General features: G+C 39.0%; 1 protein-coding gene across 3 annotated transcripts in view; it reads right to left on the bottom strand.

Moving 5' to 3' along the window:
- LOC131438289 (dnaJ homolog subfamily C member 13) overlaps positions 1–8,487 on the bottom strand; it is a 56,251-nt gene extending 47,764 nt beyond the window's left edge. For 2 of the 3 annotated variants that reach the window (XM_058608186.1, XM_058608187.1), the window contains exons 1-7: positions 8,390–8,487; positions 7,479–7,894; positions 7,267–7,407; positions 6,869–7,033; positions 5,605–6,200; positions 5,279–5,531; positions 4,423–5,220 (exon numbers count right to left, since the gene is read on the bottom strand). In XM_058608186.1, the coding sequence (XP_058464169.1) occupies positions 4,423–5,220; positions 5,279–5,531; positions 5,605–6,200; positions 6,869–7,033; positions 7,267–7,407; positions 7,479–7,673 (2,148 nt within the window). In that variant the 5' untranslated portion in view covers positions 7,674–7,894; positions 8,390–8,487. The remainder of the gene's footprint in view (positions 1–4,422; positions 5,221–5,278; positions 5,532–5,604; positions 6,201–6,868; positions 7,034–7,266; positions 7,408–7,478; positions 7,895–8,389) is intronic. The other variant, XM_058608188.1, reaches the window with a different exon arrangement.
- Between the last annotated feature and the right edge of the window lie 11,666 nt (positions 8,488–20,153).

Raw genomic sequence — 20,153 nt, 5'->3', positions numbered from 1 at the left:
GTCCTTGCAGATCCATCAAATACGACTCTTAATTTCGTTGTCGTACTGGATGGCCTAAGCACGCAATGATGTGGCAAATAATAGACTGATCCCGGATACTCGTCAATCGGCTCGTGTATTTCTCGCATGTGCCCAAGTTGCTCGTATTCTCGAATGAATTGTGAGTACTGCTCCTTCAACTCCGGTTGTCTATATAGCTTCCGCTCCAGATTCAGAAAGCGTTTCAGTGCCATCTCGCGCGAGTCTCCTAATTCATCTTTGCGTTCGTTGAATGGATGCTGTACAACGTACCTCCCCTCCTCAGTTCGGTAGTGTGTTTGCTGAAAATGCCTTAAACACATATCGTCATTCGCCTTAGGCATGATACGGATTTCGTCGCAAGCTTCCACCTTGTAGAAACTTCTCAGTAACTCAACAAGCGATTCGTCATCAGACACCTGACAAAAGGTGCGGGCAATTATCGGCGCGTTGAGTTCGATTACTCCTCCGGCAACCCAGCCAAATTTCGTGTTCCTCAATGTCGGAAGATTCGCACCGAGTTCGAGTACACCATCTTCTAATAATTTCCAAAAGTATTCGGCCCCGATAAGCATATCGACACGTCCTCGTTTGTTGAATTTTGGGTCAGCTAGAACATTTTTGCTTGAAAGGGGCCATTCCGATATTTCAAACGATTTCACCGGTAAATCGCCAGTAATCCGAGGAGTTACCAACACATCTAAATCGATACTAAAGTCTCCGTGACAAGACTTTATTTTGGTTCGCAGCATACGGTAAATGCGGGTCATTTTACCATTTAGACCACTAACTGTAACGTCTGTGGGCATCAGTTTCAGCGAGAGAAGGTTTGCGAATCGTTCCGTAATGAAATTCATCTGGGAAGCGGAATCTAACAGCACACGACACAGATAAGGAGTGTTACCAAAACCGTGAACTAATATCACGGCAGTCGAAAGAAGAATTTGTTTCTTGGAATTTACGTCTGTTGAACACAAGGTAGTCGCCGATTCCATTTGCGATCTGTTTGTGGGATTCGAATCAAGCTGTACAATCGGCTCTGCGGAAATTTCTGGTGGTTTCGTCGAGGTGTTATTCGCAACCTTGTTCGGAATGTCTACCGCATGAAGCGAGGTGTGATGTTTCTTGCCACACTCTCGACAAGAACGCGACGAAGAACATGAGCTGGTACGGTGACCTCTTCCTAAGCAATTGAAGCAGGCACCGCATTTTTTAAGCACTTCATATTTTTCACTTACACTTTTGTTTTTAAAGGCTTCGCATTTCCAAAGTTCGTGGTTTGCCTTACACAATTGACACTTACGTTCATCTTTCAGTTCACTTGTTATAAGCGTATGACTTCTTGTCATCGTTTTTTGTTTTACACTCTCCGACGACGGCTTCACATTCGTTTCGAGCTTTTCATAAATTCGACACTGCTCTTGTAAAAACTCCAGTATCGCTTCATATGTTGAAAGTACATTTTTCTTTTGACGGGCTTCCCATGCTACTCGTAGCTTTTTGTCCATTTTTCCTGCTATGAGATTTACCAGCATCTGCTCACCGAGTCCCTTTGCTGGCAAGTCCTGGTGCTTCAAGGCTTCCACATTCTTTATGCAAGTATCAAGCATTTTTCTCATGTTGATAGCGTTTTCCAGATTAATCTTTGGCAAATTGAGCAGGTTTTCGACGTGCTTGTCAACGACGACGCGTTTGTCTTCGTATCTTTGAGTGAGCATCAACCATGCTGCGTCGTAGTCATTGTTATTGACTAAATCTTCATCGATAATGCCAGCTGCTTGTCCGACAAGACTATTTCGCAGGTGGAACAGTTTGAGTGCTGGTTCCTCTTGTTCATGACGATTCATTACAGTAATAAACATTGCTTTAAAAGAGTACCATTTTTCGTAAGACCCGTCAAAGGTCGGTAATGGGACTTGCAGCGGTTGTACATAGGGCTGAACTGGAATCGCAGGTTGCAGGTGAGCAGGATTGGAGGGCCCCATCGCGGGCGGAACAGTAGCGACTTCTGTTTTCAATGTCGCATCCATCAGCATGCCCAGCCACACAGCAACATCATTATGCAGTGACTCGAATTCAACGTAGCTCTCAGTTTCTTCGTTTATGCGTTCTTCAGAAAGCGGCAGTTCGTAAATTTGATTCTGGATGCTATTACAGTCATTGTAACAGTTATCCACAGTTTTCTGCTGAACTTGGAGGTAATGAATGTTTCTAATGTTTGGATTCGGATCACTTGCACTGCTCTTCAAGGCATTTTTCACTCGATTCAACTTTCCGAAAACTGCCGCTCTCTGATTGACCAGTCCTTGCAATCTATCTTCCATCTTTTTTACTTCTTCTCTTTTCCTTTTCAACACTTTCTGCTCGCCAGCAGGAGTTGGCAAGATCTGTACGGGTGTTCTAGGTGTCTTTTGCGACTTAGAACTCGGTGACGACATTTTTTTTGCACACTACATCACTTTATTTTTTGTCCGCCATTTGGCGAAATTTAGTCACGTAACCTTTTCCGAACAATTCAAGAGTTTGCTTAATTTTGCATCAGATTATCGCAATTTCGCGTTTCGGAACGCGGATGCGTCGGGCAGATAAGAGTAAAAATACTCTTTCACTTTTTTGTAATGACCACCACAGTGAACTGGTAGCGCGTCATTAACATTCGCTCGGCAACAGCACGAACCAATGCTCAGTTCGTATAATTTCACACGGAATCGCGAAACTTTTCACGAGAATCGCGTCGATTTCTCTGGTTTTCCCGGATCCGGCTCGAAGGACCTTTTGTAGATCGATACTTAGTGGACTGTAAGCTTTATTGAGAACGGGAAAATTCTTTCTATTGGTCGCCTAAAAAAACACGCGTCTGTTTCTCTAGACAATGCAATTACAAGTGCGTCATTTATTTTGATAGAAAATATAGAAGCGAAAAATACATGTGTATGTGTTTCTGTTTTTCACCCGCAGTAGGGATGTGCAATCCATCGAACAGATAGTGAATCCCGAAAAGTGCTCTATCATTACGTTCACAAGAAACAAGTTACCGTTCAATTTCGAATATTATCTTGAAGGATTCATGATTAGTAGATCGACATGCGTCAAAGATCTTTGTGTCTTTCTCGATGAGCAGTTATCGTTCAAACAGCACATTAACTACATTGTTGCGAAAGCTTCTCGCTGTTTGGGATTCATATTTAGAATGGCTAAGCACTTCAATGATATTTATTGCCTGAAGATTCTATACTGTACACTCGTTCGTTCTACTTTGGAATATTGCACAGTAGTTCGGAACCCTCTTTACCTCAATGGAGCTCATAGAATAGAATCTATACAACGTAGATTCGTACGTTTTGTTCTTCGACGATTACCTAGGAGTCAATTGCCGACCTATGAAAGTCGCGGATTGCTGGTTGGTCTTGACACACTAAAAGTACGATGAGATCTGTCGCGTGCTTTGATGATAGCTGATATTTTGAATGATAGGATTGACTGCCCCGCTTTGCTTCGTGAAGTGTTCGTCCCCGTGCTCTCCGTAACAACGCATTTCTTCAACTACCTCTACGTCTCCCCAACCATGGAATAAACGGTGCCGTTATAGGCTTGCAAAGATCGTTCAATCATGTATCATCTGGATATGACTTCAACCTTCCACGCAAAACAATTCAAGCTAAATTTTTACTTAGTATTAGAAATTATCATTAAGACTACAATGTGTCTGTTGATTTTACAATAATAATAATAATAATAATAATAATAATAATAAAAGTACTCGTCCAGTTGAGCATCGGGAAAGGCTTTTTTACCCAAGCAAGTCTAATGAGTGTTTCTCATTGTTTAAAAAAGTTTGAGAAAATTAAATTTTTGAGTTATGTATGGTTATTTCATACTGTTGAAAGTCTAATCATGATTTACTGATCATATTTCTGATGGCATGGCGAAAGAATTATGTTGCTGTGTTTGGTACAACTCAAGATATTCGCGATTAAGCTCTACCCATTCATCTACAGGTCGAATTTTGAAAAGAAGTAAGAAATTTCAAGATTACACCGTATCTGGTAGACTCCCGCATTTCTGATATCTGGCATAAACAATTTCGTATAGGAATTTTCTTCGAAGCTATGCGTTTTTAAAACGATTTTTCGAAGGTGTGCATTAAAAATACTTCAGTGTATATTAAACCAGTTAATTAACGAGACCAACATGCCTCTGACTACATCAAAACCGTCGTTAAAAAACACAAGCAACGGGATGAATATTTCCAATGGCATGGATAAAAAGAAAGTTGATATCATTAGTAGAACTCGAGAAATTTGTGATCAGAAACTTATCACCGTTTCGCAGTAATTTTGAGAAGACTCAATCAAGAAATGCCGATAGAAAAGATTCATAACAAAAATGGCTAAAGTTACTTACGAAAATCCTTCTTAGTAAGCTCATCGCATCCTTACTATCCGTGATCCACAGTCCTACCAAATGCCGTGATAGTTGTCTATGTGTAGCCATGGTTGAATCATGCGATGGAGTGTACAGTGCAACTAGCAAGTGGTGACAGAGAGCTGCTTCATCTAGAGCCAAGGTTTGCATCTGATTGGAGATAGATATATCACCTTCCTCGATAAGTGCTCTCATGACCAGCCCACTTCCTTTGACGATTGCCAACGATGGATGCTGAAAGAGTTTATATAGCGTACGACCCCGACTAGCAACCATCTCTAAAAGCATATCAAATTGTTTTCCATCCGTCGTTTCACTGTACGGAACACACAGAGCAAAGGTTAAAAAATCCAACATCGCTGACAACACTAACGCTCCGGATCCCAAATTAACATGTTTAGACCACATGTCTAGCAGCTGTTCTAGAAAGCTTTTGGAGTGTAGCAGAGAAGATTTGTTCAACTGTTCTTGCTTCAGTTCATATTCCGCATGCATTGGATGCATAAGGGAGTTTATCATGTCGATCGCAGCATAAGTCACAGCTAAATTGTTACGCTTGAGAGCATGTACCACGCGCAGACCGATAGTTTCACGAAAGCCTGGTAAGTTAGTGAAGGCGGCAAATCCGACTTTGCTAGCTAACAAGCGACGCAATACGTGAAAGGATGCCTCAAGTTCTACATTATTTAACTGATTCAAATCTTCCTTCGAACCTCCTCCGACCAACTGCTGAAGAGCTCCAGTTATAAGGCGCTCTTTGTTTTCGGAGAATAAGCTCTGTAAATAAGTAAATGATATTCGGTAAACTGAGTTTTCAGACGACAAAATCACCAACCTCTTGAGTAACACTGTAGTTTAATCCACTGTACGGTATGTTAGCATTAAACCTTTCCAGAATATCGAACCGCTTCACTGGGTACTGATAACAACTGATAATGTATCGAAGCAAATTTGCTTCGGTCTCTTCATCGACTGGAGCCGTTAAAGGTCCGACACGTTTACCTCTAGGAGTTTTTGAAATTCGCACATGGACATCTTGATTACCGCACGAACGTACCGAATCAAGTAACGTAGCAAGCAAGGAATCCCTGGAATGAATCGAAAAATTACAATATGATAGCTAGAAGACTTCGATTGCATACACTACAATAAACTACTCACCGATCATTTGTCAGATAAGATCTGGTCAAACCATTTTTGTATTCAATAGAAAATTTTTGAATGTTCTCATCGTGACGAATTAGAGCAAAAATTTCAATTAAAGGTCTTAGTGTGCAGACACTATAAGTCTGTGGATCCCGCTCCAATATGGTCGTATCTGTCAGACAAAGTATTCGACGCATCGGTTCCGAGTGACGAGGCGTGATTTTTTGAACAATGAACTCCGACAGTGAAGTTTGATGCTGATCACCACTGAATGATCCGAACCTATCTCGCTCGAACTGATCCAACGATATTTGATTCTTCAACACCTTTATCTCAATGCCCAGATATTGTTGGGCATTGTTCACAATCATCTGCACTACATCATGATGGTTGGAAACCCGGAACAGATGCAACCTGTTGTGACCTCCGTAGGCAAGTACAATGCCATCGCTATAGTCCTGAATTCCTATTATGCTATCGATGTCTTTGTAGTTATAACTGGCTAACACTGTGTTTGTTGTGGGATCAAGTTGATCCAATGAACTAGGGGTGACTTCCAGCACTGCTGGTAACGTTGTGCCCGACCAGTGGTGCTTGAATGCGTCAAATTTCTGGAAAGAGTTTAAAATTTTTTAAATGATTCATTCAAGAGGTTCAACATTCTTTCAATAACACCACGTTTTTAAACATCTTACACACATCGTAATTTTCATAATGAAACACGCATGAATCTAGTGAACTTATTGATGAAAGCAAAAATTAACAAACAAATTATTTGTCTTTCGATATTAAGTAAAATCATCATCAACTAAGTTTACAATTTATCCCGACGAGCAACAGACTGAAAATCATAAGTCCTTTCGTGTATTTGACCTCGACTTTATTTATCTTGAACCTACGTTACCTCATAGCGGATTCAAGTAACAATGAACTGATACGATTTGTGGGTTCCCCGTCAAAAGTATACTAATTGCGTGCACTTGTGGTTTACTTATGCATCAATAAACCTTTTTCTTGTTGTTAGCACTACATATAAATTTAATGATTGTTTTATATATGATAATATGTTAGTTAATGAATACTAAATTGGTGTTAATATTCCAATTGCTTAAATTTTGCAACTGATAATTGATTGAGATATTTTACTAAAATAAACATACTACCCTAGCCAGCAAGCAAACTAGTGAACGTGCAACACTAGATAGCCAGAGTTCTCTGCACTCGGAAAAGTGGAATAGAAGTAACAACAAAAAAAAGAACAAAAGCTGCACACACTCACATATGATTCGAGCTCACAACACGGCAAACATTCGCTGATACCCGGTTGCAGCAGCAGTGACGACACTAGAATTCTAATCCAACTATTTAGCCTAACATTAGCAGCAGAAAACCGCAAGGGAGGTGTGGCACTCTGATAGGACTCAGTAGGACATTCTACATCATCCTGGAACAGAAAGCGAAACGAAAGTTAGCATTTTGGTTCTGCAAGCCATCATAAATATGGTGTTCAGAAACGAATTAAATATCTGCGATTTTGTCTCACTAATCGCTAGGCTAAATAATTGAAGTTGGAACTGCAAATGGTATTCATGCATTTAAATGTTTCACAGAGAAGAAACGGGGCAAAAACCTTCGTCAGAACAAAAACAAGTTGCCGTAAAGTTTTTCTACACTTACCAGAATTTGCTTTGGTTTTTCGGAGAACTCTTTATAGTATTTCATCAATGACGTGAGAATTTCATTTCGATATTCAGAAGACAGCTTGATGGTGTCGATCTTTTTATCTTTTCGTAGATTCAGCACAAATTCAGATGTGGTCTGAAAATTAATGTTTTGTTGTTAGGTATTTAACTTTTGAATATTGAATATTTTTTTCTTTATATACTCACATTTGTAGTTTTATTTGGCAACGCACTGACCACCTCACTATAATGCCACCGATTAGTAAGATCAAACTTATCCAAGTTGTAGGTTGAAACGCCGCCGGATCCGATCGAAAGAATTCTCTTGTATTTACCTTTCCATGAATGTTTCGTCACTAAAAAGCATTCTAAATCAACATAATCTCTTGCTGCTGTAGCCATAGTTCAAACGCTTTGTTATATACTGATTATCAGCGTTTGTGACTCATAAATTCGATTAGTCTCCCCTTCTAGTGTTTTTATTTACGCGCTGATATAGCGCTATTCTACTGCAGGAATGACTTTTCGCCAGCTTTGTCTTATACATCCAATATGTACCGTTTCTTGGTAACAATTGCTTCAGATGCTTATACGATTAACACTGGAAGTTTGCTCATAATGTGCTGAAAAGTTGAGAATAATCACAAAAACTTGCTTTAAAAATTGCAAACGTATCACATTTTCAGAGATAAAATAGACTACGCTATAAACGCTGCAAAGGATATAATACTAGTAAAGGCTTGTATGTATTTAAACATAAGACGTCCGCCCCGTTTGGAGTCCGATCATTTACTCTTCCAGACAGCAAATTTATTGAATTTTCAAAAAATAAACAAAGTTACTTTCAAGAACAAACAATCATTTTATACACTTGAATAATGCATCGTTAGAAATATGTAGACGGAAACGATTTCATCAATTTTCAATAATATCCGTCCACAAAAGGGGAGTGTAAAATCTCCACTAGCAGCATAAAATAGAAATGTTGAAACGTCAAAGTCCATAAAAAAATTGTTCTTTCTTTTCGTGCGCTGATATCACATGCTTAATTTGTGTACGCATTTGATAGTTGTTCTGTTTAACAATAAATATCAACTATTTTTACAGCAATATCTCACCGAAACGCTAGAAAATTATAAAATCTTTATTCACTATACTCATACACTGGTTCTGAAGATGAGAGGGAATCTTTTTTTTTATTTAATCTTCGATGACAGATGACATGCAAACACGCTCGTTCAATGTTACTCTAAAGTGAGTACAATTTCACTCACTTTCGTTAAAAGTGGAACTACTCTATAGTGAGCAAAGCTTGTTTACTCACTTTTGAGTAAATATGGTATTTGTCAAATTCTGAGTAACATTTACTCAGTGCTACAAATGGTAAAATTAGCTCGAGTGAGTAAATATTACTCAATATCAAGCGAATTGAATAAGGGATTCGAATAAGGAATGCTTTGCTGACTTACTTCCAACGAATGAAGGAAGCCGTTACCTGTTCATCGCTCATTGGAAAGGATCCGTCTGCCTTCCTCCGTTCCACCTCCGACAGAGGGAAAAGTTCCGCCTTCCGACAAAGGGAAAAGTTCAGTGCACGTAAATTTTCACACAACGTTTTCAAAGCTCTGTGAGTAAAACTTGTTGTCAATTTAGAAACTGAGTCGAAGTTACTCATTCTTATAAATCAATATTACTCACTTTTTGACATTTGAACCAAATAAGCAAAAGTGAGTACAAATGACTCACTTGAGAGTAATATTGAATGAGCGTGAAAGCATGAAGGTTTGTTCACTTGCTGCTAGTTGCATTATAGGGTGACACATATTTTGGGTTTGAAAATCAACATCATACACGCAGAAAAAAATATTGTGAAACTAAGTACATTCCGGTTAATTCTAATGAATTTTTGAGGATATAGTGATGATTAGTGCTCCTATACCCAGAGATCAGTGGTGACATTGCTATGACTCCAACTTAACTGTCAAAAGCGGTTCCAATCTGCATGTTTACAATTGCCTTCTTGATCGTATTTCAATATCAGTGAGGAGTATTGATACCAAATACTTTATGCTGTTTTTTCACTGAATTTAACAGCTGAATGCATTTAATTTTTGGATGCAAGTGTGATACTTCACAAGTAAACAAACTCGAACGTTAAAATTGTAACTCGCACACAAATAAAGAAGCATGCAATGCTTTTGTGTTATGTATACCAATGGTGGCGCTGTGCCAGGCACATTCAAGTGGGCGAGTTCGTAGCAACTTAAACAGTGATGCTCGAGAAGGATATTTTTGTCGTGAATACGACTTACTTTACTATGGGGCGCCTTTTCAAAATTAGCCATATGGAAGAATGGACAGAACTTAATCGTGAATATCTCGACTTGTATTAATGGTAGCAACATAATTCTTTCACCATTTCATCAAAAATATGATCAGGAATTTAGGATAATATTTTGAACAGTGTGAGATAACCACAAACAACTCAAAATTTAGGTTTTTCTTAAAATTTGAAAACAATGCAGAAAACTCTTTACTTTCGCTTGGGTTTTTCGCGCAAGGACGACGATTTTGAGGTAGTCAGGCACATATCTTCAACTGAATGCGTATAAAAGGGGAACCGTGGTGAAAATCGATCATTCACAATACCAACGATTGCCTTCTAGATGACATCGCTGTAAAATGTGTGAACTGTGATGGCGACCATCCATCTACTAGCAAATCGTGTCCCAAACGTGCTGAGTTCAAAAAAATTCGACAACAGGCGTCCCATAAACAATCAACGCGCAAGAATGTTCCACAGAAGGATGAAGTTAATTTCCCACGGCTCCCACCGAAGAGGGATATTCCGAATTTGCCGCCACTTCCTCGCAGCAATCCAAAAGATACAGCCGCTGGATCACAAAAAGAATCTTCCTCAAAAATCCCTCCTGGATGGGGCAATAATCAACCACAAGCAAAGAATGACTCTGGTGATTTATTCTCTGCTGAACAACTGATCGTCATTTTTGAAACAATGACAACAAAACTACGAAACTGCAGAACGCGGTTGGATCAAATCAACGCCTTAGGCAAATTCATCATCGAATATGCAATATAATGAGTTGGTTGTAGTAAATTGGAATGCTTGCTCACTCAGGAGCAAAACTGCTGAGTTATCCGACTTTCTTCAAGAGAAGAATGCCGATATTGCTATTTTAACTGAAACTCATCTTAAACCTGAAATTTCTATTTTTATTTCCAATTACAGGATTCACAGGCTCGACAGGACAACTACCAGAGGAGGGGGAGTTGCCATTGCCGTTAAACGATCCATTCAGCACAGGCTTCTGTCAGCCTTTAAATTGCAACTCATTGAAGCCATCGGAATTGAGATTACAACGACGATGGGACCCATCATCATCATTGCAGCGTACTGCCCCAAACAAACCAATCTTCGAGATGGTACGTGTGCATCATTGAAGCGAGATCTGGCTATGCTCACTCGACGACAGAACAAATTCATCATTGCTGGGGACCTGAATGCACGGCATGAGCTGTGGGGAAATAGAAGACAGAATCGAAACGGATTCGTACTTGCCGAAGATTACGAAGCTGGACAATACAACATCCTCGCTCCGGATCAACCAACGCGACTTTCCAGATCGGGAGTTCATTCCATTTTGGATATATTCATCAGCAACATCGCCGTAGACAGCTCACCGGTTGTCTTCAACGAGCTCTCTTCCGACCACTTTCCAGTAATATTGACGTTGGGATCTTCACCAGAAACAGTGCCTATTCAACCTCGGAGGAACTATTATCGCACCGATTGGGTCCAATTTCAACAAATCGCCGACCAACATATTAATATCGATCTGCCACTTGATTCCCCGATGGAAATCGATGCGGCCCTATCTTCCTTCCAGCATTCAATCACAGTCGCTCGTGATAGGACAGTTCCAGTACAACATATGCCGAGTTCCTCTCTTCAAATCGACAGTGTCACCAAGAAACTCATCCGACTTCGAAATATCTACCGGAGGCAGTATCAACGTACTGGCATCCTAGATAAGAAGACTTCTTATAACAACTTAACTAGGATAATCCAGGAAAGGATATCTGAGCTTCGCAACAGGAACTTCCAGCAAAAGCTTCGAGAAATTCTCCCACATTCAAAGCCCTTCTGGTCCTTAACGAAGGTGCTTAAGAAAAAACCGAAGCCTATTCCTCCTCTGATGTCACCCCAGGACGCAGCTGAAGGAATACCTTTAATCACACCAGTAGAGAAGGCAAATGCGCTAGGCCAGCAGTTTGTGTGTTCTCACAATTTAGGACTCAACATTGTTAGTCCATATGAAAGAGCTGTTGCTGATAGCGTAGCTGAGGTTGACCAATCAGACAGCTTGGTTCCTGAGGAAAGTAGAGTCACTGCGAATGAGCTGATGGCTTTTGTGAAAAAATCCAAAAATATGAAGGCCCCCGGTTTCGACAACACATTCAACATTGAGCTGAAACATTTGAGTATTCGCTCATTTGTCTTCTTAGCTAAAATTTTCAACAGGTGCTGGGAGCTTGGTTACTTCCCTTCAAAGTGGAAGTTAGCTAAAGTTATCCCAGTTTTGAAACCGGGGAAAGATCCTTCCTTTTCCAAGAGCTATCGGCCCATCAGCTTACTCTCTGCCCTATCCAAGCTGTTTGAAAAGTCAATACAGAGGCGAATTCTTGCTTTCGCAGATGAACAGGATATATTTCTGGAAGAACAGTTTGGGTTCCGGAAAGGAAGATCCACCATCCACCAACTCACAAGGGTTAACAACGTCATCCAGCAAAACAAATCAGTGTCCAAAACGACTGCCATGGCAATATTGGATATTGAAAAGGCATTCGATAATGTGTGGTACGATGGCCTGGTGTTTAAATTGCATAGGTATAATTTTCCCATGTATCTTATTAAAGTTATCAAAAATTATCTTGCAGATAGAGCATTCCAGGTTTCTCTGAATAATGCACTTTCAGAAAGATTTACTAATCCTGCTGGTGTACCCCAAGGAAGTATCCTAGGTCCCATCCTATACAACATTTTTACATCAGACATCCCACCTCTTCCGGGTGGTGGTGTTCTGTCACAATTTGCTGATGATACTGCCATCCTTTACAAAGGTCGTGTTATTTATGCTCTGAAGAATAAACTACAGACAGGTCTGGACGCTCTAACTGAATATTTTACAAGCTGGAAAATTGTGATCAATGCAGCAAAAACTCAGGTCATCTTGTTTCCACATTCAAGATCTCCAAAACTTGTTCCATCAGACGAATGCAGAATACGATTCGGTGATGAGGTCATTCAATGGTCCGATGAAGTTATCTATCTAGGACTCACCTTTGACAGACATCTGATATTCAGGTCACATGTTGACAAAATCGTTCAAAAATGCAGCATACTCATTAGGTCTCTGTATCCGCTTATTTGTAGAACATCTAAACTGTGCCTGAAGAATCAGATGGCTGTCTATAAACAAATCATCTACCCCGCAATTGAATACGCAGTCCCTGTTTGGCGGGGCTGTGCACGAACTCACAAACTTAGGCTTCAGCGCATTCAAAGTAAGATCTTAAAGATGATTCTAAATCTACCCCCTTGGACAAGGACTAGTGAAGTACATGAGATGGCTTCCCTGGATATACTAGAACAAAAATTCGAACAATACTGCACGAAATTTGAAGAGAGGTGCTCAATCTCTGAAATACAAATAATTCAAAATTTGTACGTATTAGGTTAGGGATAGTTATAAGTAGGTAGATATTTTATTAATAATTAAAATAAATATTATGATTAAACATTAGTATGTAAAACAAGAGTAACTAAAACACCTATTATTAATAACGAATCGTATGAACAACAAAGATGAAAGACCAAAGGGTCAAAACACTTGTACTGTAAAATGTTGATGTAATACACAAAAATAAGATTAATAAAGAGATATTTATGCAAAAAAAAAATGAAAATCGATCATTTCTTCTCGTGCGTTCGATGGAAGCAGACGTCGTAGGAGTTAAACCATCAATCAGCAGCGACAGAGAGGGCACCTTCTGCGTGGTTAGAATCTCAAACGCTCAGGTTGCAACTCTCATTTGCTTTTCGGTAGTCGTAACGAGAAATTCAAGTTTCAGATGTTAGTTCCGCAATATAGGTTTAGAATTCAGAGCCTGCGTGCTGAAACTGGATTCTGGAACTGTATTCCGGAACTGATGTGAGTTTCGAAATTGCAGTTCTAGAATTGGAACTAGATTCTGAGTCTGTTTAGTTCTTGAACTCAGGGTCCAGTTCTTTATTCCAGACTTCTTCTATTCGGCTCTTTTTGGAACCATAATAATACTCTAAAATATTTATGCGAAAATTTACTTTACTGTACTCTATACAACCCATTCTGGTAGTCATGACGAAAAATCGTCTTCAAGTTTCAGAGCTTAGTTCCGGAATATGGGTTTAGAATTCATAGTCTGCGTGCTGAACTAACTCAACTCGTCACTCTTCATCACGAACGCTTTCATAAAAAGTTCTTTTTAGAGCCACCATTATTTCATTACAAGAACTATACTGCTTATTTTATAATATTTAATTGCGTTTCAGTTTAATGTAACTAATCTGTAATTTAGTCTAGGCGCATCGTTAAAATTTCGAGTAATGAAAGCGGGGAAAGTTGCACAATTCAAACAATCGATCAACTACCAATTCGAATTCGGAAGCATGAATAAAGCGTGTCATATTCGTATTCACGACATCCAGTTATGTCTCTTACATAACACACCCATACTTTTTATCATCATCAAGGGGTCGCTATATTCGTGGTAACTGGTGGTAAATCGCGCACAGACACTTTTTATTTCGGTTTTTCTCCGGAGTGCTTGGTCGTGTCGTGAATTCTACGTGAATTTTCGGTGGGAAAGATTCATTCTTGAAAATGGTGAAAAGAGAGTCCGTAAAGTGTAAGTAGTTTGAAAGTTCGCGATAAATATTTTTCAATTGCCAACAACTACAAACTACATAGAAAAAATATTGCTCCTATAAAAATGTCTAACTTTGCTTTTGAAAGGTTTAAAAAAATCATTAATTTAACCAGAAAAACTTTTAGAGTAAGTGGAAATTGATATACTGCACGACAAATAGCACGCGTGCTGTATCTGTTACGACGCGATGGAACCGTACAACAGGCTGGAATCATTGATGCGAGCCGTTATGATATGTGCTGGTTTCATCGACAGTGTGTAGGGCAGTTTGTCTAAAATTCATGCTATTCCTTCAAATATCCACTGTGAATATAAAGGACGACTTTGATAGCACCAAGCAGAGATATTAATATGATATTTTCAATAATATTTTTCTGAAATAAATGTTTATTTTTTCATGGTAAAAATTCTATTGATTTAAGGCCATCGTCCAAGCAAATACAAATAATAATACTCCTGAGTCCCATATAAACGAATCGCCAATGTTTGGTTCACAGCATGAACAAGTAAGCCTATCCAATATCTCTAATTGCGATAGTGTGAAAATTTGAAAGAAGATCGTTTCTGTCAACGTTTTATGCTAGTTGCTGAAACGTAAAGAGTTTCTCAAGTTCCACTATGGTTGATAAAAAGACGTCTGCTATAGTTCACGGTTCACGAAAAAGTGAAGTTTTCTTTAATGCTCCTGTATAGGGTAACAGAGGTATTTTGGCCAGTTCATATATTTTGGCCCACCTAACAAACTTTATGGATTTAGTCGATGTTAAGTAACCCATGTTGCATCAATTTGAAGCTAATCACATTAAATTACCTAATGCGGAAGTTTTTTCAAAGATATTACAACATTTTGTGGATATTTTTACAAAGTGGGCCAAAATAAAATCAATCCTAAAGTGGGCCAAAATACCTCTGTTACCCTACTCAGTTCACAGTATATAATGTTATGTATTTACATGTTCGAAAATAGGTACACTAATAAAATACCCGGTGGATGTATCGGTGGATCATCGGGCCGATTATCGGACCGATTGAGCACGATATAGGGCCGATTGTAGCGCTTCGATCGGCCTGTCATCGGACAATTCTGCACCATTTGCATCAATCGCGTCGACCTAAAAAAACTTTATGTTTACATTATGTATCGCTAGAGAAACAGAGCGAAGGAATATCAAACAAGGCATTTTCGAGCCGACGTCTCTAGTGATGGGCAATACGGCTCATTTCAATGAGCGGCTCTGAACCGAACGCTCTTTCGTAAGAGCCGGTTCAATTGAACGGCTCATTGGCTCTTTTTCAATAAACGTCAATGTGGAGATGCGGTTCGAGAGAGTGAGTGTGAGAGCCACGGACATGCATGAGCGGTATGGGAGATCTAAAATTGTGTTAAATAGAGGTGTCCGTGTGCGAGGAAGCGGGATATTGAAATAAATTAGATGAAATTCCATTTGGAAATAAATCTATTTTCTTCTACTATCACGACAGAATTCTTTGAAAATTCGCTGCTGAATAAATGTTCCTATGTATTTTTGACAGCTTCATTAGAAAACATCATCGTTTAACCAACAACGCAATCAAATTTTGGCGTACACAGGTACACAGATTTCCAAGTTGAAACGCAGATTTTAAAATGGCAACTCTGCTTGAGAGCCGCGGTTCAATTTTGAAGAGCCGTGGTTCGTTCGCTCATTGCTACGAGTCGGTTCAAATGAACGGCTCGTGAGCGCTCGCCCATCACTAGACGTCTCCCCTATAGGGTGTGCAAGAGTGTTAAACATTCTTTTGTCTCGATCATGGAGGCTTTAACCTTTAGGTCATTCGCCTCTTAGGGCCAGAAAAACTCTGGCCCTATGTTTGAGGTTGGAAATCCAACCCCGATATATCTCATCACCTGAGTATTGGATATCCGCTCTCTGCTTTGGTATATCTTCACTCTTTTGTTCTACCGATACACTATGTATGCTCGTGCACGATGCGTCCGATGTCCGAATTTACTGGGTAGTGGGAAATACAACCCAGTAAATCCGAACATCGGACGCATCGTGCAAGAAAGCTTTTGATTGCGTTTCGAGCTTGCATAGTGTACCCACTTAGAAAAAAACGTTCAACGGTGGTCCTTCATTGGTCCAATACGTTGGATCATTGGTCCAATGAGAGTCCAATCAATCGTTCAACGGGAGTCCAACACGGGACCTTCGTTTGCCGATTTTGAAACAGACCGTTGAACCGAATGCCATTTTTTTGGTTCAACAAACCCGGCAGACAGAGGTCCATTGTTGAGCCATTTTTAACATGAGGAGTTGGAGCCCCGTTGGACTAGTTTTACTTCAGAATTTCTGAAGTTTTTTCCACTTATTTGTTTAAACTAACAATACATACCTGCACAATACTTCTACTTCACGTAGAATAACAACAAATTTTCTTTCTATGGAACGGTAACACTTAATTTTCACACTATTTTTGCAAGAGAAAAAACAACAACAAACCGTTCCAGCAAATTGAACGAATATTTCGTGCAATATATCGTTCAACAAGCGCTCAAAAATCAACAAAATTGAACGGCCTGCTGATAGGGTATCGGTAGAACAAAAGAGTGAAGATATACCAAAGCAGAGAGCGGATGTCTGATTACTCAGGTGATGAGATATATCGGGGTATGATTTCCAACCTCGAACATAGGGTCAGAGTTTTTCTGGCCCTAAGAGGCGAATGACCTAAAGGTTAAAGCCTCTATGATCGAAACAAAACACCCTATCGGGAAGATGTCGGCTCGAAAATGCCTTGTTTGATATTCCTTCGCTCTGTTTCTCTAGCGATGCATAATGTAAACATAAAGCTTTTTTTATGTCGACGCGGTTGATGCAAATGGTGCAGAATTGTCCGACGACGGGCCGATTGAAGCGCTACGATCGGCCCTATATCGTGCTCAATCGGTCCGATAATCGGACCGATGATCGGACTTATGCGGGTCTACAAATTTCACTGGAAAGATGTATTCGAGAGGGTGGACACTTCAGTCACAGACTAACAGACATGACAGTATGAGTAAATTCTTATATAAATAATTTTTCGTGATGCACTAGTTCCACCTATATTGTACTGCGCGAACTATTTACTATCTGTACACCCCTTGTGTTACGTAAAAGTTTTTTTACTAGTTGGTTTCCCCTCGTTTGTCAACACCGATCAGCTGCTTGCAGGGATGCCTGATTTCATCAAAATATTTGAAAATGAATCGTCACAATAAATTAAATATATATATATATATATATATATATATATATATATATATATATATATATATATATATATATATATATATATATATATATATATATATATATATATATATATATGTATATATATATATATATATATATATATATATATATATATATATATATATATATATATATATATATATATATATATATATTACGTTGATAATATATTTAACTTTTTCGCGATGTTAGAAGGTAACCATGTATTTTTCTCAACGTTGCTCATCTAGATTATTTTTTATTGTGTTGGTAATTTTCACCCGAAATTAAGTGGCGGCAGACAAGAAGCAAGTAAATATTGTAACAAAACGGGTTCGATTTTGTATTGCGTTGGAGGATGAGAAGTAGGCACAATTATGTATATAGTTTTGGCAATATGTATTAAATCTGTATCCTGCATGAAATTCGCATGGACGTATACAAATCAATACATTACAGGTAATTCTGTATGAATGGCAACTCTGTTGATAAATGAAAAAAATAAACACAGTCTAGATGACAGATAGGATGTTTTTGATATGGTAACGTGGCGCCATCATGACACATGTGAGTACTGTCCCAAATAAAGGAATATTCGAAATGACCGTTAAAATGATTGAAGAATCTAACTTGAGTGTCCTGTCTGTTAGTCTGTGCTTCAGTCGCCGCCCTTTAAATGTTAAGTTATATATAAATGAAAGCTTATTCTATACAATACTATTTATACAATGAAAAAGGTTTACAATATTCAGTGAAACAAATTATGGTTAATATCTCGAAAGATATAAAATTCTATCATCCGTAAATAAATTCCGAGTCGGCTTTTCGATGGCGAATTCTTTTTGAACGCCGTAGACACACGTCCGACAAGTTTGCCGTGTTCGCGTTTCGCTTTCTGTTCCCGGCCTTTGCCTGAACCTCAGAGAATCCCCTGAATGGTTCTTCGTCCGTGCTGTATCCAGCTTGCGTTGTCTCGTCTCCTGGGTCGTCTTCTTGAGCGCCGGGCATGACCCACACGTTTGACCTCGGCTGTGAATCGTTGTGGCACCAACTTTTAAGCTGTGCGCGGTGCGCCATTGTTTTGACGTTTCCAATTGCTATCTGGAATGTATTAATAGAGAATCGTTTTAAGAATATAGCTTTTATCCATCTGTTGAGTAAGTTTGGGTTATGGTTTTTGTACCATATTAAATCTCCCTCGGTCAGATTATTCAACCAATCATGTGATTGTTTGTAATGTTTTAACGAATCATCTTCGTTTACTTCATCATTAGGGATGTTTGGTACTAACAAATGTCGTTTATAAGACTTTTTTGGATTTAATAAATCCAAGATTGTCTTAGGTTTAAAACAAAAAACTCGTTCACTGGGAAGTTGCCCGTGACTTGTCACAATATTGTTCCTATAATTCATCAGAAATAAATTAATCTGATCCTCCAACTCAACTTCAACCAATTCTGGTTCTAATAAAAACTTTTTCAGTACATCTTTTGTTGTCCTTACCAGCCTTTCGGCTTGTCCATTACTAGATGGATTATAAGGAGGACTCTTTAGAACCTTTATTCCCTGTTTTTCAAGAAAGGTCGTAAAAGAGTATGAGTTGAATTGTGGACCCCCGTCCGACACTAAAACGTCAGGTAAACCAAATCTAGCAAAATAAGCTACCAATTTCTTTATTACTTTTGCACAATCCGTGCCTTTCCTCATCCATTCAATTTCTAACCACTTTGAATAAGAATCTACAATTAATAAAAATGTGTGTTGAGAAAAATGGAAGAAGTCAATATGGATTCGACTGAAGGGTCTTGTAGTTGGTGTCCAATTAGACAAAATCTTTGTTTTTGGAACCACCCTCATGCTACCGCATACCTCACAAGTAGCAACATACTGTTCAATATCTTTGTTTATCCCGAACCAATAAACCTGTCTTCTTGTTAATTGTTTCATCTTAACTACTCCTGCGTGATTGGCGTGCAAAAGCCTAAGTATCCCGCTTTGCATTTGCTGTGGAATCACCACCCTGTCTCGATACAATATGCATCCGTCTATAATTTCCAGATCATTATGATTGGAGAAAACGTCCATAAAGCGTTTGTCTAACTTTTGCGGCCATCCATCACGCAGAAACTTCATTATCTGTTGTAAAAACAGGTCGTCATTTGTCCCTTTGGCAATCATGACAAAATCGATTGGGAAATCGTTACTAAAGTTTATACCGACGACACGACCTGCCACTCGTCTATCAAAACTGTATCGTAAATTTTACTACCCCTCAGTAACTGGAAATGTCAAATCGAAAACGCTAGTGAATTTTTTTAAACTGGCAGCACAAGTTGATATATTTATTGATTTTGAATAACAGTCACCATAACCTTGGTTACTGCATATCGAAGGCAAGATGAATATAAACAAAATAAATTTCAGATCGGTTATTATATTACGGAACATTTTAGTGGATTTACCTGACTCGAGCGGAATGTAAAAATTGAGGAGTATGAGTTATGTCTTTTACAAAGCCAAGTTCAAAATTCAGGTCTTGACTTGGAACCGTTGTGTGAGAAGGAAGACATGGAAATGAACGACAACGAGCTGAGCGAAGCTAGTGCTCTGCGGTACCTGTATAACGTACGGTAAA

This window comes from Malaya genurostris, chromosome 3 (genome assembly GCF_030247185.1).
Source record: "Malaya genurostris strain Urasoe2022 chromosome 3, Malgen_1.1, whole genome shotgun sequence".
Lineage (NCBI taxonomy): Eukaryota > Metazoa > Arthropoda > Insecta > Diptera > Culicidae > Malaya > Malaya genurostris.
Note: the sequence above shows the minus strand (reverse complement) of the source record. Positions and strands in the feature narration are given on the sequence as shown.